The sequence below is a fragment of the Phalacrocorax carbo genome, chromosome 34, assembly GCF_963921805.1.
Source record: "Phalacrocorax carbo chromosome 34, bPhaCar2.1, whole genome shotgun sequence".
In the NCBI taxonomy this organism is placed as follows: domain Eukaryota; kingdom Metazoa; phylum Chordata; class Aves; order Suliformes; family Phalacrocoracidae; genus Phalacrocorax; species Phalacrocorax carbo.
The window spans coordinates 202,006-226,911 of record NC_087546.1 but is presented as its reverse complement, the minus strand read 5'-3'; the positions used below and the strand labels follow the sequence as shown (position 1 = coordinate 226,911).

Genomic DNA, 24,906 nt, shown 5'->3' with positions numbered 1-24,906 from the left:
ACGGAACAGTCCCATCCCAGCCCCATCTCATTATGGACCTGTCCCACCCCCATCCCATTCCAGTCCCAGTCCTAGCCCCATCCCCGTACGGCCCAGCCCCATCCCAGTCCCATCCCAGTTCCGTCCCAGCCACGTCCCAGCCACGTCCCAGTCCCGTCCCAGCCCCGTCCCAGCCCCGTCCCATCCCAGTCCCATCCCAGCCCCGTCCCAGTCCCATCCCAGTCCCATCCCAGCCCCATCCCAGTCCCATCCCAGTCCCGTCCCATCCCAGTCCAAGTCCCGTCCCAGTCCCATCCCAGCCCCGTCCCAGTCCCGTCCCAGTCCCGTCGCAGTCCCGTCCCAGCCCCGTCCCAGCCCCGTCCCAGTCCCGTCCCAGTCCCGTCCCAGTCCCATCCCAGCCCCGTCCCAGCCCCGTCCCAGTCCCGTCCCAGTCCCATCCCAGCCCCGTCCCAGTCCCGTCCTAGCCCAGTCCCAGCCCCGTCCCAGCCCAGTCCCAGCCCCGTCCCAGTCCCATCCCAGCCCCGTCCCAGCCCCGTCCCAGTCCCATCCCAGCCCCATCCCAGTCCCGTCCCAGTCCCGTCTCATCCCAGTCCAAGTCCCGTCCCAGTCCCATCCCAGCCCTGTCCCAGTCCCGTCCCAGTCCCGTCCCAGCCCCGTCCCAGCCCCGTCCCAGTCCCATCCCAGCCCCGTCCCAGCCCCGTCCCAGCCCCGTCCCAGTCCCATCCCAGCCCCGTCCCAGCCCCGTCCCAGTCCCGTCCCAGTCCCATCCCAGCCCCGTCCCAGCCCCGTCCCAGTCCCGTCCCAGTCCCATCCCAGCCCCGTCCCAGTCCCGTCCTAGCCCAGTCCCAGCCCCGTCCCAGCCCAGTCCCAGCCCCGTCCCAGTCCCATCCCAGCCCCGTCCCAGCCCCGTCCCAGTCCCATCCCAGCCCCATCCCAGTCCCGTCCCAGTCCCGTCTCATCCCAGTCCAAGTCCCGTCCCAGTCCCATCCCAGCCCTGTCCCAGTCCCGTCCCAGTCCCGTCCCAGCCCCGTCCCAGCCCCGTCCCAGTCCCATCCCAGCCCCGTCCCAGCCCCGTCCCAGCCCCGTCCCAGTCCCATCCCAGCCCCGTCCCAGCCCCGTCCCAGCCCCGTCCCAGTCCCGTCCCAGCCCCGTCCCAGTCCCGTCCCAGCCCCGTCCCAGCCCCGTCCCAGTCCCGTCCCAGCCCCGTCCCATCCCCGCCGCCTTGTGGGCGGAGCCCTCCCCGAGTGGGCGTGTCCCCGCGCTGGGGGCGGGTCCCCAAGGCGGGGCCTTCCCTCCCTTCAGCGGCGCGGGGCGCGCGCGCGAGGGGGGGAGGAGGCGTGTCCCGTGGGCGGTGCCGCCGGTGGGCGTGTCCAGGTGGGCGTGTCCCGGGGGCGGGCGGGGCGCGCGGCGCTGGGTCCTTTGTTTGAGCGGAGGCCGGAGCCAGCGGAGCCGCCAGCGCCGGGGCCGGGGCCGGGCCGGGACCCGCCGCCCTCCCCCCCCCCCCCGCCCCCGCGCCGCCCCCCCCCCCCGCCGCGCCGCCCCCCGCAGGTACCGCCGGTGGGGGGGGCTGGGGGGTGGGGGGGCACCGGGGAGGGGCGGTGGGGACCGCGGGTGGCGGGGCCGAGGCCTTAGGTCCCGCCGGGGGGGGTGGTCTGGAGGGAGGGGGGGAGCGGCGAGGGGGGGAAAGCTGAGGTGAAAAGGGGGGCTGTGACTGTCCTGAAGGGGTTTGGGGGGTCCTGGAGGGGGGGGTGAATGGGGGGGTGATACCTGAGGTAAAAAGGGGGGCTGTGACCCCGCTGAGGCGGTTTGGGGGGGTCCTGGAAGGGGGGGGGAGAATGGTGGGGGGGTGAAAGCTGAGGTAAAAAGGGGTGCTGCGACCCCGCTGAGGGGATTTGGGGGGGGTCTGGGCTGGGAGTGGAATGGTGGGGGGGTCAAAGCTGAGGTAAAAAGGGGGGCTGTGACTGTCCTGAAGGGGTTTGGGGGGTCCTGGAGGGGGGGAGGAATAGGGGGAGTGAAACCTGAGGTAAAAAGGGGGGCTGCGACCCTGGTGAGGGTGTTTGGGGGGGGCTGAGGGGGTTTATGGGGTCCTGGGGGGGGGAAATGGTGGGGGGGTTTAAAGCTGAGGTAAAAAGGGGGGCTGTGACTGTCCTGAAGGGGTTTGGGGCGTCCTGGAAGGCGGAGGAATGGGGGGGGGTCCTGGGCTGAGGTAAAAAGGGGGGCTGTGACCGCGCTGAGGCGGTTTGGGGGGGTCCTGGAAGGGGGGGGAATAGTGGGGGGGTGAAACCTGAGGTAAAAAGGGGGGCTGCGACCCTGCTGAGGGGATCTGGGGGGGGCTGAGGGGGTTGATGGGCTCCTGCGGGGGGAATGGTGGGGTGGTCAAAGCTGAGGTAAAAGGGGGGGCTCTGACCCCACTGAGAGGGGGTTTGGGGGGGTGTCCTGGGCTGAGGTAAAAGGGGGGGGTCTTGGGGTGAGGGGACTTTGGGGGGGGGCAGATCTCCCAGAGGTGAATTAGGGGAGTCCTGGGCTGGGGTGAATTGGGGACATCTGGAGGAGGGAGAATGGTGGGGGGTCAAAGCTGAGGTAAAATGGGGGGCTGTGACTGTCCTGAGAGGCTTTGGGGGGTCCTGGGAGGGGGAATAGTGGTGGGGTGATACCTGAGGTAAAAAGGGGGGCTCTGACTGTCCTGAGAGTGTTTGGGGGGGTTCCTGGGGTGGGGGGGAAATGGTGGGGGGTGAAACCTGAGGTAAAAGAGGGGGCTCTGACCACACTGAGGGGTTTGGGGGGGCTGAGTTGATTTGGGGGCTCCTGGGCTGAGGTAAAGGAGGGGGGTCTTGGGGTGAGGTGAATTGGGGGGTCAACGCTGAGGTAAAAGGGGGGGCTGTGACCCCGCTGAGGGAGTTTGGGGGGTCCTGGGCTGAGGTACCCCCTGAGGTAAACTGGGGGGGGGCTCCAGGCTGAGGTTAACTGGGGGCCCCTGACTCTGCTGGGGTAAACTGGGGGATCCTGATCCCCCCCCGGAGGTGAATTGGGGGGGCCTGGCTGTGTTTATGGGGGTGCAGACAGAACCTCCCCCCGCTGGGGGCAGCTCTTGTGCCCCTCAGGGGGAGTCACACGCTGGGGAACCCCCCCATGGGGGACCCGTGAGGACTGAAGCCCCCCAAATCCCCATTTTCCACCCCAAATTAAGGGGGGGCTCCAACACACCTGGGTCTTAAAGGGCCAGCACAGCTTGGGGTGTGGGGGGGCAGCTACCTGGTGTGACACCCCCCCCCCCGTGCCTCAGTTTCTCCTTGTAGGGAGGTGTCCCCCCATTTTTAGGGGGGGTGACCCCTCTGAAATCCGGGGGGCACTTCCTGTGGGGGGAGGGGAGCAACCAATCAGGATCCCCTGTGGAGATACCCCCACTTCCCCCCATTGACACCCCCCCTTTCTGGGGGGGTCGGGAGGCTGAAGTTGGGGTGGGTGGGTATGGGGTTGTCTTAGCGGGGATTTGGGGTGTCTGGAAGGTCCTGGGGGTGTCTGGGTGGGGCCCAGGGAGCACTTGGGGGTGTCTGGGGTTTTTGGGGTGTCTGGGGGGGCTCCGGGAGGAATTGGGGGTGTCTGGAGGTGGCCTGGGGGTGTTGGGTGTCTGGGGGGGCCCAGGGGGGATTTGGGGGTGTCTGGGGGAAGGTTTGGGGGTGTTGGGAGGGGCTGTGTTTTGGGGGTGCATCAGGGTCTGGTTTGGGGGGTTCCCTCCTGAGTGGCTGACACTGGGGGGGGCATTATGGGAAAGGGGGGGGGTCTGGCCCTGCACCCCCAGTTCACCAGGGCTCAGCCCCCCCTTTCCCCCCCCCAGGGGCTGTTTCATCACCGGCCCTTGCGTCAGCACCCAGCCCCGGATGCCTGGTTTCCCCCGGGGTGGGGGTGGGGGTGCCCGGACACCTGGGCTCCCCCAGGGTGGGGGTGGGGGTGCCCAGACACCTGGGTCCCCCCCAGCCCTGTTCCCCCCCCCCCCCCCGCCAGGGCCGACCTGGGTGCCCTGGGCTGGGCTGGGTGCGGCACCCTGATAAGGCGGGTGTGGGAGCACTGGGAGGGCAGGGACCGGCCGTACTGGGGGTTGGGAGCGGCAGGTAAAGGCTCCGCTGGAAGTACTGGGGGCCTGGAGTGCTGTCTGAGAGGTATACTGGGAGTACTGGGAGCTGGGGGGGTGCCAGGTAAGGGTTATACTGGGAGTACTGGGAACCCAGAGTGCTGTGAGAGGTATACTGGGAGTACTGGGAGCTGGGGCTGCCTTGTGAGGGCTATACTGGGAGTACTGGGAGGCTGGAGTGCTGTCTGAGAGGTATACTGGGAGTACTGGGAGCTGGGGGGGTGCCAGGTAAGGGTTATACTGGGAGTACTGGGAACCCAGAGTGCTGTGAGAGGTATACTGGGAGTACTGGGAGCTGGGGCTGCCTTATGAGGGCTATACTGGGAGTACTGGGAGCTGGGGGGGTGCTAGGTAAGGGCTATACTGGGAGTACTGCAAACCCAGAGTGCTGTGAGAGGTATACTGGGAGTACTGGGAGCTGGGGGGTGCCCTGTAAAGGCTATACTGGCAGTACTGGGAGCCTAGAGTGCTGCTTAAGAGGTGTCCTGGGAGTACTGGGAGCTGGGGGGTGCCAGGTAAGAGCTATACTGGGAGTACTGGGAGCTGGGGGGTGCCCTGTAAAGGCTGTACTGGGAGTACTGGGAGCTGGGGGGTGCTAGGTAAGGGCTATACTGGGAGTACTGGGAGCTGGGGGGTGCCAGGTAAGGGCTGTACTGGGAGTACTGGGAGCTGGGGGTGTCAGTAAGGGCTGTACTGGGAGCCCAGAGTGCTGTCTGAGAGGTATACTGGGAGTACTGGGAGTTGGGGGGTGCCAGGTAAGGGCTGTACTGGGAGCTGGGAGTGCCATCTAAGAGCCGTACTGGGAGACAGGAACACAGTGTAAGAGTCGTACTGGGAGTACTGGGAGCCAGGAGTGCCATTTAAGAGGTATACTGGGAGTACTGGGATCTGGCATTGTTACATAAGGGCTGTACTGGGAGCCAGGGGTGCCATCTAAGAGCCATATTGGGAGTACTGGGAGCTGGGGGTGCCATGTAAAGGCTGTACGGGGAGGCAGCAGTGCAGTGTAAGGGCTTTACTGGGAGTACTGGGAGCTGGGGGTTCCATTAGGAGCCATACTGGGAGCTGGGAGTACTGGGAGTGCTGTGTAGCAGGTATACTGGGAGTACTGGGAGCATGGAGCGCTGTCGTAAGAGCTGTACTGGGAGCTGGGGCTGCTATGCAAGGGCTGTACTGGGAGTACTGGGAGCTGGGGGTGCCATGCAGGGGCTGTCCTGGGAGGCAGGAGTGCCGTGTAGCAGGTGTACTGGGAGTACTGGGAGCACAGGGTGCTGTGTGAGAGCTCTACTGGGAGTTAGAGGTTGTAACTAATGGTCTTACTGGGAACTGGCAGTGACCACTGTGGGGGACGCTGGGATCACTGGGAGTAGGAGCGGAAGGTATCGTGTGTACTTAAGCACTGTGTAAAGGCTGTACTGGTCATACTGGGAATGCCAGTTCTTACTGGGAGCCAAGAATGACAGTTACTGGTGTTACTGGGAGCTGGGAATGACAGCTGCTGGCCAAACTGGGAGCTGGGAGTGTCGTGTACTGGGCTTACTGGGAACTGGAAGTGCTGTGTAAGGGCTATACTGGGAGTACTGGGAGTGGGGAACGGTGGGGACATGCTGTTACTGGAGCTGAGAGGGAGAGATACGGGAAGTACTGGGAGTGACAGGTGTCGGTATACTGGGAATACTGGGGCCTAGGAGCGACGGGTAATGGCCCTACTGGGAGCTACTGGGTATACTGGGAAAGGGGAGCCAGAGCGGAGAGGGAGTACTGGGAGTGGAGAGGGACAGGGATGGGGAAAACTGGGTGTACTGGGAGCAAGGGGTAATGGGTATACTGGGAGGACTGGGAGGGGCGGGTGTTGGCTGTACTGGGAGATGGGAACGGCACGTACTGGTTGTACTGGGGGTACTGGCAGCATGAGTGACAGGTACTGGGAGTACTGGGAGCTGAAGTGACAGCTCACAGTTGTACTGGGTGCTGGGAATAGCAGGTACTGGTCATACTGGGAGCACTGGGAGAGTGAGTGACAGCTAACGGTTGTACTGGGAGATATGAGTGCCAGTACGGGTCATACTGGGGGCATGAATGACGGGTACTGGGAACACTGGGAATGGAGGTGGCAGGAGTTGGCCATACTGGGGGCTGCAAATGCCAGTACTGGTCATACTGGGAGTATTGGGAGTGGAAATGACTGGCAAGGGCTGTACTGGGAACTGGGACTGGCAGGTACTGGTCGTACTGGGGATACTGGGAGTGGAAGTGGCAGGTAATGGCTGTACTGGGAGCTGGGACTGGCAGGTACTGGTCGTACTGGGGATACTGGGAGTGGAAGTGGCAGGTAATGGCTGTACTGGGAGCTGGGACTGGCAGGTACTGGTCGTACTGGGGGCACTGGGAATGGAAGTGGCAGGTAATGGCTGTACTGGGAGCTGGGACTGGCAGGTACTGGTTGTACTGGGGGCACTGGGAATGGAAGTGGCAGGTAATGGCTGTACTGGGAGCTGGGACTGGCAGGTACTGGTCGTACTGGGGATACTGGGAGTGGAAGTGGCAGGTAATGGCTGTACTGGGAGCTGGGGAAGGCAGGTACTGGCCATACTGGGGATACTGGGAGCGTGACTGAGAGCTGACGGCTATACTGGGAGCTGGGAGCACCAGTACTGGTCATACTGGGAGCAGCACCCCTGGTTCATACTGGACTCCTGCTCTACAAGACCCAGTATGGGACTGGGGGCGGGGGCGGGGGTTCCCAGTGCCTCCCAGTGCCTCCCAGTAACTGTGGACCCCCCCCCCCCCAGGTCCAGGCCATGGCTGGCGCGTAGCCCCTCCCCCGCACCGGCGCCGGACCCGCTGACACGTGAGTGCCCCGCCCCCCGCGTGCCCCGCCCCCACGTGCCCCGCCCCACCCCACGCGTGTGCGCACAGGGTGGGGTGTCACGGGCGCGTCCGTACGCACACGCGTGTGCCCGGGGCGGGAGCGCCGGGGGTGACGTCGCGCGCGCGTGGCTGCGCCGGACCCGGCACACGCGTGTCGACACGTGCGCGGCTTCAGGACCTGGCGCTGACACGCGTGTGCGTGGGGGGAGGTGCAGAGCTGCGCAGGTGGGGTCACGCGTGTGCCCGTGTGAGCGCGCGGGTTGCCGGGCTCCGACGTGCTGCCGCGCACACGGGTGTACACGTGTGTAAATGGTGGGTGCTACCGCGTGCACGTGGGTGTCCTCGCGGCCCTGCACGCGTGTCGGGGTGCACACACGTGTGAAGTGGTGCTACCACACGCACACGGGGTGTTCTCATGGCCCTGCACGCGTGTCGGGGTGCACACACGTGTAAACAGGTGCTACCGCACGCACACGGGGTGTTCTCATGGCCCTGCACGCGTGTCGGGGTGCACACACGTGTAAAGAGGTGCTACCACACGCACACGGGGTGTTCTCATGGCCCTGCACGCGTGTCGGGGTGCACACACGTGTAAAGAGGTGCTACCACACGCACACGGGTGCCCACGTGGCCCTGCACGCGTGTCGGGGTGCACACACGTGTAAAGAGGTGTTACAGCACGTGTGCGTGTTCTTGTGCCTATGCACACATGCCAAGGTGTACATGCGTGTTACAGCACGCACACAGGTGTCCTTGTGGCCGTGTCCATGTGTGTCAGGCTGCACACGTGTGTTACAGCGGGCACGCGGCGGTACTTGCGCTTGCGCGCGCGGTAGGGTGCGCACGCGTGTGAACAGGCGTGATGACACGCACACGTGTGCACTCAGGTGGGGCGGGGCTGTGCACACGCGTGGTAGCGATGCACGCACACACACGTGCGCTTACAGGACTCGTCGGGCGCGTGGCGTCTGCGCACACGCGTGTGCACGGGCACACGCGGAGGATGTACATCACCCTTACGCCAGGGACGCTTCCACGCGTGTGGCGGGCGGACACGTGTGTGCTTGGGGGAGGCAGCGTTACTGTTACACGCGTGCGCGTGCAGCGTTACGTGGGTGTTACGTGGAAAGCGGTGGCGCTTGCACGGCTGTTACACGGAGAAGAGCAACACGCAGCGGCGAGCGAGGGGTCGCACACGCGTGTTGAGCCGCGTCACGCGTGGGCGGAGGCGCCGTCGCGCGCGTGGTCCGGCACACACGGGGAGGAGAGGGTCGCCGGGGGGGTACACGCGTGAGACAGCGCTACATGCCTGTTACATGCCAAAGGCGGCGTCACACGTGTGACAGAGGACATGGTTCCACACAGATGAGTGTTGCACATGTGTCACACGTGTAAGAGCGTTACACGCTTGTTACAGGCAGAGTACATGGTTACATGCGTTAGGTATGACGTCGTTACGCATGTATTACACCCAGCGCACAGAGTTACACCCGTGTTACACCCGTGTTACACCCGTATGACAGTGTTACTCACACGTTAGCCCCAGCAGACATACATGTTACACACGTGTGGCACCTGTGTGACAGCATTACACGTGTGCTACACCGAGAGGACGTGGTTGTACACGTGCGACACCCATGTTACACCCGTAGGACAGCGTTACACCCGTGTTACACCCAGGGGACACGGTTACACCCATGTTACACGTGTATGACGGTGTCACAAGCATGTTACATTTGGTGGACATGGTTACGTACACGTTGCACCCGTGTTACACACGTATGACAGTGTTACACTCGTGCTACACCCCGAGCACATGGTTGCACATGTGTTACACCTGTGTTACACCCACATGACAGTGTTACACCCGTGTTACACACAGAGGACACGGTTACAGATGTGTTACACCCATATAACAGCGTCACACCCCTGTTACACCCAGCAGACATGGTTGCACCTGCGTTACGTGCAAAGAACATGTTTACAGGCATGTTACACCCATGTTACACCCGTATGACAGTGTCATACCCGTGTTACACCCAGTGGACACAGTTACAGACGTGTTACACAGAGAGGACACGGTTACAGATGTGTTACACCCGTGTTACACCTGTATGAAACCATCACACCCGTGTTACACTCAGCAGACATGGTGGCACCCGTGTTACAACCGTGTTACGCATGTATGACAGCGTCACACCCATGTTACACCTGGCGGACGCGCTTACACCCGTGTTACACACAGAGGACACGGTTACAGGTGTGTTACACCCGGTGGACGTGGTTAAACCCGTGTTACACACAGAGGACACAGTTACAGGTGTGTTACAGGTGTGTTACACCTGTGTTACACCTGGCGGACACGGTTAAACCCGTGTTACACGCAGAGGACACGGTTACAGGTGTGTTACAGGTGTGTTACACCCGTATGACAGCATCACACCCATGTTACACCTGGCGGACGCGCTTACACCCGTGTTACACGCAGAGGACACGGTTACAGGTGTGTTACGGGTGTGTTGCACCCGTGTTACACCCGGTGGACGCGGTTAAACCCATGTTACACACAGAGGACACAGTTACACCCGTGTTACACGCAGAGGACACGGTTACAGGCATGATACAGACGTGTTACAGACGTGTTACACCCATATGTCAGCGTCACACCCATGTTACACCTGGCGGATGCAGTTACACCCGTGTTACACGCAGAGGACACGGTTACAGGCATGATACAGACGTGTTACACCCGCGTGACAGCGTCACACCCGTGTTACACCCGGCGGACACGGTTACGGCCGCGTCACAGGCGGAGGCGACGGTTCCACACGCGTTACACCCGGCCGCCGCCGCAGGCGTGTTCCACGCGGCCGCACACGCGGTGCGTTCCCGTGCGCCTCCCACGCGCCCCTGCCCGCCCCTCCCCCCCCCCGCCCCGCGTCACCGTCGCGGCGTCACCGTCACCGTCACCCCTCCCCCCCCCGGGGGCGGCTCCTCCGCGTCACCGGAACCGATGAGTCAACGGCCGGACCCACACCCGCCGCCCCACGGCTGCCCCACAGCAGCAGCCCCTGCCCCACGGCTGCCCCACAGCCTCACGCACAGCCCCATGGCTGCCCCACAGCAGCACCCCTTGCCCCACAGCTACCCCACGGCTGCCGCATGGCTGCCCCATGGCCACATCTCCTGCCCCATGGCTGCCCCACAGCCTCATGCCCAGCCCCATGGCTGCCCCATAGCAGCACCCCCTGCCCCACGGCTACATCTGCTGCCCCACTGCTGCCCCACAGCAGCACCTGCTGCGCCATGGCTGCCCCACAGTGACACCCGCTGCCCCACAGCAGCACCCCCTGCCCACGGCTGCCCCACGGCCACATCTCCTGCCCCACAGCTGCCTCACAGCCTCACACCCAGCCCCATGGCTGCCCCACAGCCGCACATCCAGCCCCACGGCTGCCCCACAGCAGCAGCCCCTGCCCCACGGTTGCCCCACAGTGACACCAGCTGCCCCACGGCTGCCCCACACCCCGTGCCTCAGTTTCCCCCCAGCCCAAGGCCCCGTTCCTGTGCTCTGCCGGGACAGGTCACGGCACACGCGTGTCACACGCCAGGGACACGCGTGGGGCCTGGCCCGGGATGGGGGTGACACGCGACGGTGCGCGGCGGTGGTCGTCACACGCGTGTGCGCCGGCTGTGGCGCGCGGTTGTTCCCCGGCCGCCTGTCGTCATGCGCGGGGGTCCCGCCGGGTCACACGCGTGCCCGGTTGCGTGTCCCGTGTCGGCCTGTGGGGCTGTACCTGTCCCCTGTCCTCGCGTCACCCCAAGTGTCCCCGTGTCACCCCGTGTCCCCACGTCTCCCTGTGTGTCCCCGGGTCCTTGCATGTTGTGTGTCCCCGTGTCCCCACACGTGTCAGTGTCCCCACACGTGTCCCCGTGTCCCCCCACGTCCCCGTGTCCCCCCCGCGTGTCGGTGCCCTCCCTGTGTCCTCGTGTGTCCCCACACATGTCCGTGTCCCCGTGTCCCTTCTGTGTCCCCACATGTGCCCGTGTCCCCCCACATCCCTGTGTCCCCCGTGTCCCCACGGGGGTCCATGTCCCCATGTCCCCTCCCCGTGTCCCTTGTGTCCCCCATCCTCACACGTGTCCATGTGTCCCCATGTGTCCCCACGCGTGTCCGTGCCCCTCGTGTGCCCCATCCCCACACGTGTCCATGTCCCCGTGTCCCCCCACGTGTCTGTGCCCCCATGTGTCCCCACGCGTGTCCGTGTCCCCGTGTCCCCCGTGTTCCCCCACGTGTCTGTGCCTCATGTGTCCCCACGCGTGTCTGTGTCCCTCGTGTGCCCCATCCCCACACGTGTCCGTGTCCCCCCACGTGTCTGTGCCCCCATGTGTCCCCACGTGTGTCCGTGTCCCCGTGTCCCTTCTGTGTCACCACGTGTCCCCCCACATCGCTGTGTCCCTCTGTGGCCCCATGCGTGTCCATGGCCCCCCACGCGTGTCCCCTATCCCCACACGTGTCCGTGGCCCCACGCGTGTCCATGGCCCCCCACATGTCCCCTATCCCCACACGTGTCCGTGGCCCCACGCGTGTCCATGGCCCCCCACGTGTCCCCTATCCCCACACGTGTCCGTGGCCCCACGTATGTCCATGGCCCCCCACGTGTCCACTATCCCCACATGTGTCCGTGTCCCCCTGCATGTCTGTGCCCCACACGTGTCCGTGTCCCCACGTGTCCCCACGCTTCCCTCTGTGTCCGTGTCCCCCCACCTCCCCCCCACCCGCCCCACCCCCGCCGGGCCCTGTGTCCCCCCCCTCCATTTTCCGTGTCCCCCACATGTGCCACGACCCCGTGTCGTGTGTCCCCCCCCGTGTCCCATGTCTGTCCGTGTCCCCCTGTCCGTGTTCCCCCCCCCCGGGATTTCCCCCCCCCCCCCCCCAGCTGCTGACACCGCGCGGTGTCACGGGCGTCCGGCTGACGTCACCGTCACCTCTCCGGGAAGGGGAAAGGGGGGGGGGGTGGGGAGGGGAAGGAGGGGGGGGAACAACCCACGCGGGGCCACCGCGGCGGTGACTCACCCCGTGTCACCCGGCCGCCACGCGGTGACGGGTGACACGGGGACACCGGCGGCGGCAGAACCGTCGCACGCGGCACCGGCGGCACCACGCCGCGTGAGGCGGCCGTCGGTAAGAGCCCCGCAACAGCCGCAGCGGCGCCGGGGGTCACGCGTGGCCGGGCGCACACGCGTGGCGGATGCGGGGTGGGGGGGGGGGAGGGGGGGGCGTGTCACGTGTGCGCGTGGGGTCACACGCGTGTGGCGGGGTCACGGGCGGTGGTCGCGGGGCTGGGGGGGGGGTTGTGCGTGCGATGGTTGTGCGGGGCGGGCGCGTGCGGTTGTGGGTCACGCGTGTGTGGCGGGGCCCGGCGGGGGTCGCGTGTCGCCGCCGCGCGTGTCGCCGTCATGCGGGGGGCGGACGCGTGCCGGGGCGTGTTGTCGCGTGTCGGGGTGGGAGCGCGGCGGGGACACGGGTGACACGCGTGTGCGGGTGTCGGACCCCGGCGGCCGCCTGACACGGGGCGTCACGCGTGTTGGCCCGCCGTCAGGTGTGACGGGTCCGTGTCCCCCGGGTGATGTGTGATGATGTCACGCGAGGGTTTGGCGTGTCGCTGTGACCTGGGGGGGGGGGTGGTGGCTGTGATGTCACACGTGTGTCGGGGGTAGCTGTGATGTCACATGTGTGTCGGGGATGGCTGTGATGTCACACGTGTGTCATGCGTGTCCCGGTGACATGGGGCCGGGTGTAGTTTCCTTTCAGCACCCCTTTATGGGGGGTTTGGGGCGGCCGTGGGGCAGCTGTGGGGCAGCCGTGGGGTGGCCGTGGGGCAGCTGTGGGGCGGCCATGAATGATCCCCCCCCCCCTTCCCGTCAGCCGGCACCTTCCCGCTCGCTGTGGGCGCTCTGGGGTTTCCCTCAGCCGCCCCCGCCCCACGGCTGCCCCACGGCTGCCCCACGGCTGCCCCACGGCCGCCCGCCTCCGCCCCACCCCCACCCCCGCCCCACGTCATGGGAAGGCCCCAAAATTCCCCTGTGGGGGCGGCCGGGATGCTCATGGGCGGGGGGGTGCCTGCCCCATAGCGGGGCCTCCTGCCCCACATCTGCCCCCCAACTGCACCACATCTGTCCCCCCCCGAGACTCCTGCCCCCCAACTTCCCCCCAGCTGCTCCCCCTCTGCCCCTCCAGAGACTCCTGCCCCCCAACTGCCCCCCATCTGCCCGCCCCCGAGCTTCCAGCCGCCCCCCATCTGCCCCCCCCAGGGCCTCCTGCCCCCTAACTGCCCCCCATCTGCCCCCCCCAGGGCCTCCTGCCCCACAGCTGCCCCACAGCTGTCCCCCCAGGGCCTCCTGCCCCACAGCAGTTCCCCCCCACGTCTCTGCCCCAAAGGGGGCGGGGCCCCGCCTTCCCTCGCCCTCATTGGCCAGCACCAGCCTAAGCCCCTCCCTCCCATTGGTCACCTGGCAGACTGAGCTAGAAGACGGATGGGAAAGATGATTGGCTGCCAGGCGAGGGGCGCCCTGTGATTGGCCGGATTCCTGGAGAGCGTCGCCGGATAGGTGAGGGGGCGGGACCATGGCGCGGGGGGCGGGGCCGAGCCGGGGGGGTGGGGGTCTGTGTCCCGCCCCAAACCCCGCCCACATGGCGTGCATCATCCAGATGCCCCGCCCACTTCCGCCTCATGCTGTTCCTGCTTCCCCTCCCCCCCCCGCCAGGGGACCCGGCTCCGAGGCTTCCCCATAACTGCCCCCTGCCCCATAGCTGCCCCATATCCCTCCATAACTGCCCCCTGCCCCATAGCTGCCCCATAACCCTCCCATAACTGCCCCCTGCACCATAGTTGCCCCATAAGGGCCCCATAACCGCTCCCTGCCCCATAACTGTCCCATAACCACCCATAGCTGCCCCATAATGGCCCCATAACCCCCCATAATCACCCCCGCCCCATAGCTGCCCCATAGCTGCCCCATAACTGCCCCATAACCCCCATAACTGCCCCCTGCCCCATAGCTGCCCCATAAATGCCCCATACCACCCATAGCTGCCCCATAACCACCCCCTGCCCCATAACCCCCCATAACTGCCCCATCACCCCCTATAACTGCCCCATAACCATCCCCTGCCCCATAACTGCCCCATAACCATCCTCTGCCCCATAGCTGCCCCATAACCGCTCTATAAGCACCCCCTGCTGCCCCATAACCATCACCCTACGCCCCATAGCTGCCCCATAACCTCCCTTTCGCCCCCAGTGCCCCATTGCCTCCTGTGTGCCCCACAACCCCCCCACCCCATAAATGCCCCCCAACTGCCCCCCAGTGCCCCCTAACCCTCCCGTGTCCCCCGGTGACCCCTGCCCCCTCGTGAGCCCCGACCCACTGACTCCCGACCCCCCATGACCCCTCATCCGGAGACCCCTGACCCCCCATGACCCCCGACCCTGGTGACCCCTGACCTAGTGACCCCCGACCCCCTGTGAACCCTGTCCCCCCATGACCCCTGACCTGGAGGCCCCTGACCCCCCGTGACCCCCGACCCCCCGTGACCCCTGACCCAGAGACCCCAACCCCCTGTGACCCCTGCCCCAGTGACCCCTGACCCCAGTGACCTCTGGCCCCCCGTGACCCCCGACCCCCCGTGACCCCTGACCCCCTGTGACCCCTGACCCCCCGTGACCCCTGACCCGGTGCCCCCGCCCCAGGTGTATGCGGCAGTGAGGGAGGGGCCGCCCCAGCCCAGCAGCCGCCCCCTCCCCCCCCCGGGGCTGCCCCAGACCCGCCCCCCGCGGGGGGGCCCGGGGGGACCCAGGCCTGCGGCGCCGGGACTGGTGAGTGGGGGCGGGGCTGGGGGCGGGGCGGGGGGAGGAGCTATGGGGTGGGGGGGGAGCTGTGGGGTGGGGGAGGGGCTTGGGGCAGGGGGAGCTATGGGGCAGGGGAGGAGCTATGGGGAGGGGGAGGAGCTGTGGGGTGGGGGAGTGGCTTTGGGGCAGGGGGAGCTGTGGGGCAGGGGAGGAGCTATGGGGAGGGGGAGGAGCTGTGGGGTGGGGGAGGGGCTTTGGGGCAGGGGGAGCTATGGGGCAGGGGAGGAGCTATGGGGAGGGGGAGGAGCTGTGGGGTGGGGGAGGGGCTTTGGGGCAGGGGGAGCTGTGGGGCAGGGGAGGAGCTATGGGGAGGGGGAGGAGCTATGGGGTGGGGAAGAGCTATGGGGCAGGGGACGAGTTATGGGACAGGGAGGTGCTATGGGGTGGGGGAGGAGTTGTGGGGTGGGGGGATCTATGGGGTGGGTGGGGGTATCTATGGGGCAGGGGGAGCTATGGGGCAGGTGGAGGTAACTATGGGGTGGGTGTATCTGTGGGGCAGGTGGAGGGTATCTATGGGGAGAGGGGTATCTATGGGGCGGGGGTATCTATGGGGCAGGGCTGTGTGGGGCTGACGTGCCGTGGGGCAGGCTGGATGCATCGCGCCGTGGAGCCGCTGGGGGGCCGGGCCGGACGGGACCCCTTCGCCGTGGGGAGCCTGGGCTGCGGCGGGGCCTGGGCCGCCTGCCCCCCCCGCCCCTGGCTGCCCGGCACCAGGTACCCCGCCCCACACCCTGCCCCACACCGCCCCGCACCCTGCCCCACACTGCCCTACACAGCCCCACACCCTGCCCCCCCGCCCCTGGCTGCCCGGCACCAGGTACCCCGCCCCACACCCTGCCCCACACTGCCCTACACAGCCCCACCCCACCCCACTCCCTGCCCCACACCCTGCCCCCCCCACCCCTGGCTGCCTGGCACCAGGTACCCTGCCCCACAGCCTGCCCCACACTGCCCCCCGCCACCCCACACTGCCCCCTGCCACCCCATGCCCTGCCCCACACTGCCCCATCCAGCCCCATGGGGACCCCTGCTCTGCCCCACACTGCCCTACCCCGCCCCACTCTGCCCCACGGAGCCCCACAGGGAGCCCCATCCTGCCCCACAGGGTCCCTATATACGGCGGGTCCCATTACCCTGGGGGGGGCCCATATGTGGGGGGGTCTCCATATCCCGGGGGTCCCTGTCCCGGGGGGTCCCTGTCCCTGGGGGTGCCCCACACCCTGGGGGTCCCCCCCACCCCCGGGGCCGCCCCACATCTCCCCCCTCCCCCCACCCAGGTGTTCTTCCAGCATCGGGCAGGCGCAGCTGCCCCCCCACCTCGCACCCCCCCCCAGCGGCAATGGGGTCCCCCCCCACAAGCCCTACTTCCCCCCCGGGTAAGTGCTGCCCCCCATGTCCCCGTGTCCCCCCCCAGCAGCCAGAGCCCACTCAGGGGGTCTGTGGGGGGGTGTCATTGGGGCTCAGCCCCCCCAAATCCCCACTCAGGGGGTCTGTGGGGGGGTGTCAGTGGGGCTCGCCCCCCAAGTCCCCACTCAGGGCTCCGTGGGGGTGTGTCAGTGGGTCTGAGCCCCCCCAGATCCCCACTCAGGGGGTCTGTGGCGGGGTGTCCGTGGGGCTGAGCCCCCCCCGACCCCCGTGTCCCCCCAGGGCCCCCCCCGGGCCCCCCCCGGCACACTGGAGTCCCTGCAGGGCTGCGTAGGGGGGTGTTTCTCTGTGTCTGAGCCCCCCAAATCCCCACTCAGGGGGTCTGTGGTGGGGTGTCCGTGGGTCTGAGCCCCCCCCGACCCCCGTGTCCCCCCAGGGCCCCCCCTGGGCCCCCCTGGCACTCTGGAGTCCCTGCAGGGCTGCGTGGGGGGGTGTTTCTCTGGGTCTGAGCCCCCCAAATCCCCACTCAGGGGTTCTGTGGTGGGGTATCCATGGGGCTGAGCCCCCCCCTGACCCCCGTGTCCCCCCAGGGCCCCCCCCCGGGCCCCCCCCGGCACGCTGGAGTCCCTGCAGGGCTGCGTGGGGGGGGGTGTTTCTCTGGGTCTGAGCCCCCCAAATCCCCACTCAGGGGGTCTGTGGGGGGGTGTCCGTGGGTCTGAGCCCCCCCCGACCCCCGTGTCCCCCCAGGGCCCCCCCCCCCGGGCCCCCCCCGGCACGCTGGAGTCCCTGCAGGGCTGCGTGGGGGGGTGTTTCTCTGGGTCTGAGCCCCCCAAATCCCCACTCAGGGGTTCTGTGGTGGGGTATCCATGGGGCTGAGCCCCCCCCTGACCCCCGTGTCCCCCCAGGGCCCCCCCCCCGGGCCCCCCCCGGCACGCTGGAGTCCCTGCACGGCTGCGTGGGGGGGGTGTTTCTCTGGGTCTGAGCCCCCCAAATCCCCACTCAGGGGTTCTGTGGTGGGGTATCCATGGGGCTGAGCCCCCCCCTGACCCCCGTGTCCCCCCAGGGCCCCCCCCCGGGCCCCCCCCGGCACGCTGGAGTCCCTGCAGGGCTGCGTGCGGGCGCTGCAGCCGCAGCCCTGGGAGCAGCCGGGCCCGATGGGCGAAGCCCCCCCGGATCTGGAGGAACCCCCCAGCTGCTTCCACAGCCCCGCCCGCTGCCACCGCGGCCCCCGCGGGGACATCGCCCGCATCGGGCGCCTCCAGCAGGTGGTGGGGCGGCGGGGGGCGGGGGGGATGTGGGGGGGCAGGGGGACATCGGGACATGGGGACAGATGGGGGATGTGGGGGGCTGCGGGGGGCAGGGGGACATGGGGGTCACAGGGGACGTGGGGGGTTGTGGGGGGCAGGGGGATATGGAGGATGTGGGGGGACAGGGGGACATGGGGGTCACGGGGCACATGGGGGGCTGTGGGGGCCGGGGGGACATGGGGGGATATGGGGGATGTGGGGGACATGGGGGTCACAAGGGACGTTGGGGGCTGTGGGGGACAGGGGGACATGGGGGGACATGGGGGATGTGGGGGCTGCGGGGGGCAGGGGGACATGGGGGGATATGGGGGATGTGGGGGACATGGGGGTCACAAGGGACGTTGGGGGCTGTGGGGGACAGGGGGACATGGGGGTCACGGGGCACATGGGGGGCTGTGGGGGCCAGGGGGACATGGGGGGACATGGGGGATGTGGGGGGCTGCGGGGGGCAGGGGGACATGGGGGGATGTGGGGGACAGGGGGACATGGGGGTCACAAGGGACGTGGGGGGCTGCGGGGGCAGGGGGATATGGGGACATGGGGAGATATGGGGGCTATGGGGGTCATGGGGGATGTGGAGGGCTGTGGGGGGGCAGGGGGATGTGGGGGGACAGGGGGACATGGGGACATATGGGGGTCCCTGGGGGGCTGTGGGGGGCTGCGGGGCTGTTGGTGGCCCCCAGCTCGCGGCTGTGGCCCCTGTGGGGACGTCGGTTGGCGCCGGGTGACAGCGTCGTGTGGGGACATAGTGGGGGGACACGGGGAAGGGCCCAGCGGTGACGCCGCGGGGGGGCGTGGGGGGACGCGGGGTTCAGGGAGGGGCGGGGGGTGGTGGTGACAGCGCTGTCACCCCCATGGGGGCGTCCCCGTCAGTGACACCGTCCCCCTGCTGGGCTGTGACGCGGCTGTTGGTGTCCTCGAGCCCGTGTTGGGGTGTGACGCGGCTGTTGGTGTCCCCGTCCCCGTGTTGGGGTGTGACGCGACTGTGGGTGTCCCCGAGCCCGTGTTGGGGTGTGACGCGGCTGTGGGTGTCCCCGTCCCCGTGTTGGGGTGTGACGCGGCTGTGGGTGTCCCCGAGCCCGTGTTGGGGTGTGACGCGGCTGTTGGTGTCCTCGTCCCCGTGTTGGGGTGTGACGCGACTGTGGGTGTCCCCGAGCCCGTGTTGGGGTGTGACGCGGCTGTTGGTGTCCCAGTCCCCGTGTTGGGGTGTGACGCGGCTGTTGGTGTCCCCGAGCCCGTGTTGGGGTGTGACGCGGCTGTTGGTGTCCCCGAGCCCGTGTTGGGCTGTGACGCGGCTGTGGGTGTCCCCGAGCCCGTGTTGGGGTGTGACGCGGCTGTGGGTGTCCCTGAGCCCGTGTTGGGGTGTGACGCGGCTGTGGGTGTCCCTGAGCCCGTGTTGGGGTGTGACGCGGCTGTGGGTGTCCCCGAGCCCGTGTTGGGGTGTGACGCGGCTGTTGGTGTCCCCGAGCCCGTGTTGGGGTGTGACGCAGCTGTTGGTGTCCCCGAGCCCGTGTTGGGGTGTGACGCGGCTGTGGGTGTCCCTGAGCCCGTGTTGGGGTGTGACGCGGCTGTGGGTGTCCCTGAGCCCGTGTTGGGGTGTGACGCGGCTGTGGGTGTCCCCGAGCCCGTGTTGGGGTGTGACGCGGCTGTGGGTGTCCCTGAGCCCGTGTTGGGGTGTGACGCGGCTGTTCTCTCCCCATCCCCAGGCCCAGCTCTGGAGCTTCCCCTCGGGCCCCGCGTCCCCCCCCCGGGCCCGGGCCCTGCCCCCCCTCCAGCAGGTCTGGAGCCTGCTGCACGCCGAGGTGAGGGGGCACTGGGGGCACTGGGGGCACTGGGAGCACTGGGAGTGGTACTGGGGGCACTGGTGGCGGGGGCACTAGGGGCACTGGGAGGGGCACTGGGGCCACTGGGGGCACTGGGAGTGGTACTGGGGGCACTGGGAGCACTGGGGGCACTGGGAGTGGTACTGGGGGCACTGTGGGCACTGGGAGCACTGGGGATGGGGGCACTGGGGGCACTGCGAGTGGTATTGGGGGCACTGGGGATTGGGGGTACTGGTAATGGGGACACTGGGGGCACTGCTAATGGGTACTGGGGGTACTGGGGGCACTGGGAGTGCTGGGAGTGGTACTGGGGGCACTGGGGATGGGGCACTGGGGGCACTGGGAGCACTGGGAGTGGTACTGGGGGCACTGGGAGTGGTACTGGGGGCACTGGGGATGGGGGCACTGGGGATGGGGGCACTGGGGATGGTACTGGGGGCACTGGGGATGGGGGCGCTGGGGGCACTGGGGATGGTACTGGGGCACTGCTAATGGGGGTCTGGGGGATTGGGGATGGGGGCACTGGGGGCACTGGGGAAACTGGAATGGAGGTACTGGGAATAGGGAATATGGGGACACGGGGGATGGGGATACTGGGAACACTGGGGAAACTGGAATGGGGGTACTGGGGGCACTGGGAATGGAGGTCAGGCAGGACAATGGGGCTCCCGGGGGCACTGGGAATGGGGGGGGGGGCACCCCATGACCCCCCCGTGACCCCCCATGACCCCCCCCCCCCCCAGAAGAGGAACTTCTCGGCCAAGCGGGGGGCCCAGCTGAAGCGGGGGGCGCCCCCCCCCGACCCCCCCGTGGTGCAGCCGGTGCCCCCCGCCCACCCCCCCCCGCCCCCCCCCGACGACCTGCCCAGCCCCCTCAAACGCCGGCGGAGCGGCAGCCCCGAGCAGGTGGGGGGGGGGCTGGAAATGGGGGAGGGGGGTTTGGGGGGGCACGAAAGGGGTCGGGGGGGGCCTGAAATGGGGCTGGGGGCGTGAAATGGGGTTGGGGGCAAAACGGGGGGGCACGAAATGGGGCTGGGGGCACTAAAGGGGGAGCACAAAATGAGGCTGGGGGGGTCATGAAATGGGTCTGGGGGCATTAAAGGATCTGGGGGGCACAAATGGGGGGCATAAATGGGGGTGGGCGTCATTTAGGGGGTCTGGGGGGCACAAAATGCGGGTGGGGGGTCATTTAGGGGGGTCTGGGGGGTGTTAAATGGGTCAGGGGGACAAAAGGGGTTGGGGGGCACAGTGGGGCTGGGGGGGACCAAAACGGGGGTGTGTGGAATGGGGGGGGCATGAAATGGGTCGGGGGGGGGGGGCCGAAATTGGGCTGGGGGGGGGCCGGGGTCGGTGGGCTGTCCCCTGAGTGTCCCCTTGTCCCCAGGGGGGTGGCGGGGGGCAGCCCCCACCCGGGGCCCCCCCCGGGCCCCCCCCGTTCCCGCTGCCCCAGGGGCTGTGGAACCCCCTCTCCGGGGACGCCTGGACGCCCCCCCCCCGCCTCGGGGCCCCCCCGGACAGACAGGTGGGGACCCGTCACCCCCGCGTCACCCCCCCGTGTCACCCTCATGTCACCCCGTGTCACCCCCGTGTCACCCCTGTGTCACCCCGTGTCACCCCCCGTGTCACCCTCATGTCACCCCCATGTCACCCCCCGTGTCACCCCAATGTCACCCCCCGTGTCACCCCGTGTCACCCCACGTCACCCCCCTGTGTCACCCTCATGTCACCTCCCCGTGTCATCCTCATGTCACCCCCGTGTCACCCCGTGTCACCCCCGTGTCACCCTCGTGTCACCCCCCCGTGTCACCCCGTGTCACCCCACGTCACCCCCCGTGTCACCCCCGCGTCACCCCCCGTGTCACCCTCATGTCACCCCCATGTCACCCCCCGTGTCACCCCAGTGTCACCCCCCCGTGTCACCCCGTGTCACCCCACGTCACCCCCCTGTGTCACCCTCATGTCACCTCCCCGTGTCACCCTCATGTCACCCCCGTGTCACCCCGTGTCACCCCAGTGTCACCCCGTGTCACCCCCGTGTCACCCCCGTGTCACCCCCGTGTCACCCCGTGTCACCCTCGTGTCACCCCCCCGTGTCACCCTCATGTCACCCCCACGTCACCCCCCATGTCACCCCGTGTCACCCCCCCGTGTCACCCCCCCGTGTCACCCCCCCGTGTCACCCCCCCGTGTCACCCTCGTGTCACCCCCCCGTGTCACCCTCATGTCACCCCCACGTCACCCCCCCCGTGTCACCCCGTGTCACCCCCGTGTCACCCCCCGTGTCACCCTCGTGTCACCCCCCCGTGTCACCCTCATGTCACCCCCACGTCACCCCCCCGTGTCACCCCCGTGTCACCCCCGTGTCACCCCGTGTCACCCCCGTGTCACCCCCCGTGTCACCCCGTGTCACCCTCGTGTCACCCGCGTCACCCGCAGTCCCCCGTGTCACCCCTTGTCACCCCCAATGTCCCCATGTCCTCCCATGCCCCTCCCCCAAGTACCCCACGCCCCCTCCCCCCCACTAACCCACCTCCCCCCTCCCCACGCCCCCCTCCCCCCCCACTAACCCATCTCCCCCCCTCCCCACGCCCCCCTCCCCCCCACTAACCCACCTCCCCCCCTCCCCACGCCCCCCTCCCCCCCACTAACCCACCTCCCCCCCCTCCCCACGCCCCCCTCCCCCCCACTAACCCATCTCCCCCCCTCCCCACGCCCCCCCTCCCCCCCACTAACCCACCTCCCCCCCTCCCCACGCCCCCCTCCCCCCCACTAACCCACCTCCCCCCCTCCCCACGCCCCCCTCCCCCCCACTAACCCACCTCCCCCCCCCTCCCCACGCCCCCCTCCCCCCCACTAACCCATCTCCCCCCCTCCCCACGCCCCCCTCCCCCCCACTAACCCACCTCCCCCCCCTCCCCACGCCCCCCTCCCCCCCACTAACCCATCTCCCCCCCTCCCCACGCCCCCCTCCCCCCCACTAACCCACCTCCCCCCCTCCCCACGCCCCCCTCCCCCCCACTAACCCACCTCCCCCCCCTCCCCACGCCCCCCTCCCCCCCACTAACCCATCTCCCCCCCTCCCCACGCCCCCCTCCCCCCCACTAACCCACCTCCCCCCCTCCCCACGCCCCCCTCCCCCCCACTAACCCACCTCCCCCCCCTCCCCACGCCCCCCTCCCCCCCACTAACCCATCTCCCCCCCTCCCCACGCCCCCCTCCCCCCCACTAACCCACCTCCCCCCCTCCCCACGCCCCCCTCCCCCCCACTAACCCACCTCCCCCCCTCCCCACGCCCCCCTCCCCCCCACTAACCCACCTCCCCCCCCTCCCCACGCCCCCCTCCCCCCCACTAACCCATCTCCCCCCCCTCCCACGCCCCCCTCCCCCCCACTAACCCACCTCCCCCCCCTCCCCACGCCCCCCTCCCCCCCACTAACCCATCTCCCCCCCTCCCCACGCCCCCCTCCCCCCCACTAACCCACCTCCCCCCCTCCCCACGCCCCCCTCCCCCCCACTAACCCACCTCCCCCCCCTCCCCACGCCCCCTCCCCCCCACTAACCCCCCTCCCCCCCTCCCCACGCCCCCCTCCCCCCCACTAACCCACCTCCCCCCTCCCCACGCCCCCCTCCCCCCACTAACCCACCTCCCCCCTCCCCACGCCCCCCTCCCCCCCACTAACCCACCTCCCCCCCTCCCCACGCCCCCCTCCCCCCCACTAACCCACCTCCCCCCCTCCCCACGCCCCCCTCCCCCCCACTAACCCACCTCCCCCCCTCCCCACGCCCCCCTCCCCCCCACTAACCCACCTCCCCCCCCTCCCCACGCCCCCCTCCCCCCCACTAACCCACCTCCCCCCCTCCCCACGCCCCCCTCCCCCCCACTAACCCACCTCCCCCCCTCCCCACGCCCCCCTCCCCCCCACTAACCCACCTCCCCCCCCTCCCCACGCCCCCCTCCCCCCCACTAACCCACCTCCCCCCCCCCCACGCCCCCCTCCCCCCCACTAACCCATCTCCCCCCCCACAGGAGCAGCGGAGCCTGGTGGCCCACCCCTTCCCCCCCCCCCCCGCCCGCCTTCGGGGCCCCCCCGCCGCCGCCCCCCCGCCCGCCGCCGGCGCCCCCCGGCCCGGGCCCCGGCCCCCTCCCAAGTGACCTTAGGGACAGCGGGGCCGGCCGGGCGCCCCCCCCCCCCCAGGCTCTCACCAGCACCCATCGCCTGCGTGCCTTACGCCCCCCGGGCGCCCCCCCGGCCCCCCGCCACCAGCACCCTGCCCCGGGGGGGGGACGGCCCCCGCAGCGTGAGTGGGGGGCGCGGGGGGCGGGGGGGGGACATTGGGGGGGTGGGGATGGGGGGACAGGTGGGGGGGTCATGGGGAATGGGGGGACAGGTGGGGGGGTCATGGGGGTGGGGGGGACACGGGGGTGGGGGGGAGATGGGGGGCAGGAACGGGGGGGGGACACGGGGATGGGGAGGGGGGCCATGGGTGGCAGGAATTGGGGGGGACGGGGGGGGCATGGGGCGCATGGGGACGGGGCGGGGGGGTCATGGGGGACAGGCACTGGGGGGGTCACTGGGGACATCCCCGTCCCCAGGGTGGGGGTCTCGGGGGGGGGGTGGGGGGTGTGACCGATGGGGACCCCGCCCCCACCCCGAGGGTCTCACTCGGGGTGTCCCGTCCCCCCCCCCACAGGCTCCCGACCGCTACCGACCTCCGGAGCCCCCGGGGGCAGCGGGGGGGGGGGGGCGGCGGCGGGGGGGTCCCCGCTCCCCACGGCCCCCCCGCCCCCCCTTGCTGCCCCCCCCCCGCCCCCCCCGGAGCCCCGCCCCCCCCCTGCCCTGGCTGAAGGACGCGGCGGGGGGGGACCCCTTGGACGACATCCTTTTCGGGGGGCCGGGCAAGGGGGGGGGGCGACCCCCCCTTTGGGGGGTTCCCCGGGATCCTTCCCGGACCCCAACACCACCAGCACGGCGCGGGGGGGGGGCACGCGGACCCCCTTCGAGGGGGGGCCCCCCCCCTCCCCCCAAACTCCCCCTTTCCCTTGCTCTTACTCCACCAAGGAGGAAGAGGAGGAGGAGGAAGACGAGCAGCACCAACCCCCCCCCCCCCGATTTCTGGCTGGGGACCCCTCCCCGCCCCCCCCCCACCCCCCGAGGGTCCCCCCGATACCTCAGGAACCTCCCCCTCCCCCCTTCCCACCGCCAGCCCCCCAATTTCTTCGGGGGTCGCCTATCCAAAGAGCGCCCCCCCTCCCCCCCCGCCGCCGCCTCCTCCTCCTCCTCCTCCTCCCCCCCTTCCCCCCCCCGGCGAGCCCCCCCGAGCCCCCCCTTCCCCGGGGGTCACCCGTCGCCTTTTCGATTTCGGGGCCCCCCCCTTGGACGATCAATTCGAGGAACCCCCCGAATTTGCGAAGATTTTACCCGACGGTTTGGCCAATATTATGAAAATGTTGGACGAATCCATCCGGCAGGAGGAGGATGAAGGGGGGGTGGGGACCCC

At 69.0% G+C, this 24,906-nt stretch overlaps 2 protein-coding genes across 3 annotated transcripts in view; both read left to right on the top strand.

Annotated features, from left to right (window-relative positions):
• Positions 1-1,499: 1,499 nt before the first annotated feature.
• On the top strand, positions 1,500-23,648 carry LOC135310372 (lysine-specific demethylase 6B-like). Of its 2 annotated transcripts, none has more exons than XM_064437624.1 (11): positions 1,500-1,548; positions 6,922-6,980; positions 13,521-13,612; positions 14,755-14,880; positions 15,501-15,627; positions 16,191-16,289; positions 17,342-17,543; positions 19,292-19,387; positions 20,152-20,313; positions 20,792-20,929; positions 23,435-23,648. In XM_064437624.1, the coding sequence occupies exons 5-11, from the start codon at positions 15,506-15,508 to the stop codon at positions 23,558-23,560; spliced, it is 945 nt and encodes a 314-aa protein (XP_064293694.1). In that variant the 5' UTR covers positions 1,500-1,548; positions 6,922-6,980; positions 13,521-13,612; positions 14,755-14,880; positions 15,501-15,505; the 3' UTR covers positions 23,561-23,648. The 2 variants fall into 2 exon arrangements, with proteins under 2 accessions (XP_064293694.1, XP_064293695.1); XM_064437625.1 differs by lacking the exon at positions 1,500-1,548 and adding an exon at positions 4,092-4,157.
• A 1,236-nt stretch (positions 23,649-24,884) lies between these two features.
• Positions 24,885-24,906, top strand: part of KDM6B (lysine demethylase 6B) — a 17,731-nt gene continuing 17,709 nt past the window's right edge. Inside the window, exon 1 of the mRNA XM_064437602.1 lies at positions 24,885-24,895. Within this exon, the coding sequence (XP_064293672.1) occupies positions 24,885-24,895 (11 nt within the window). The remainder of the gene's footprint in view (positions 24,896-24,906) is intronic.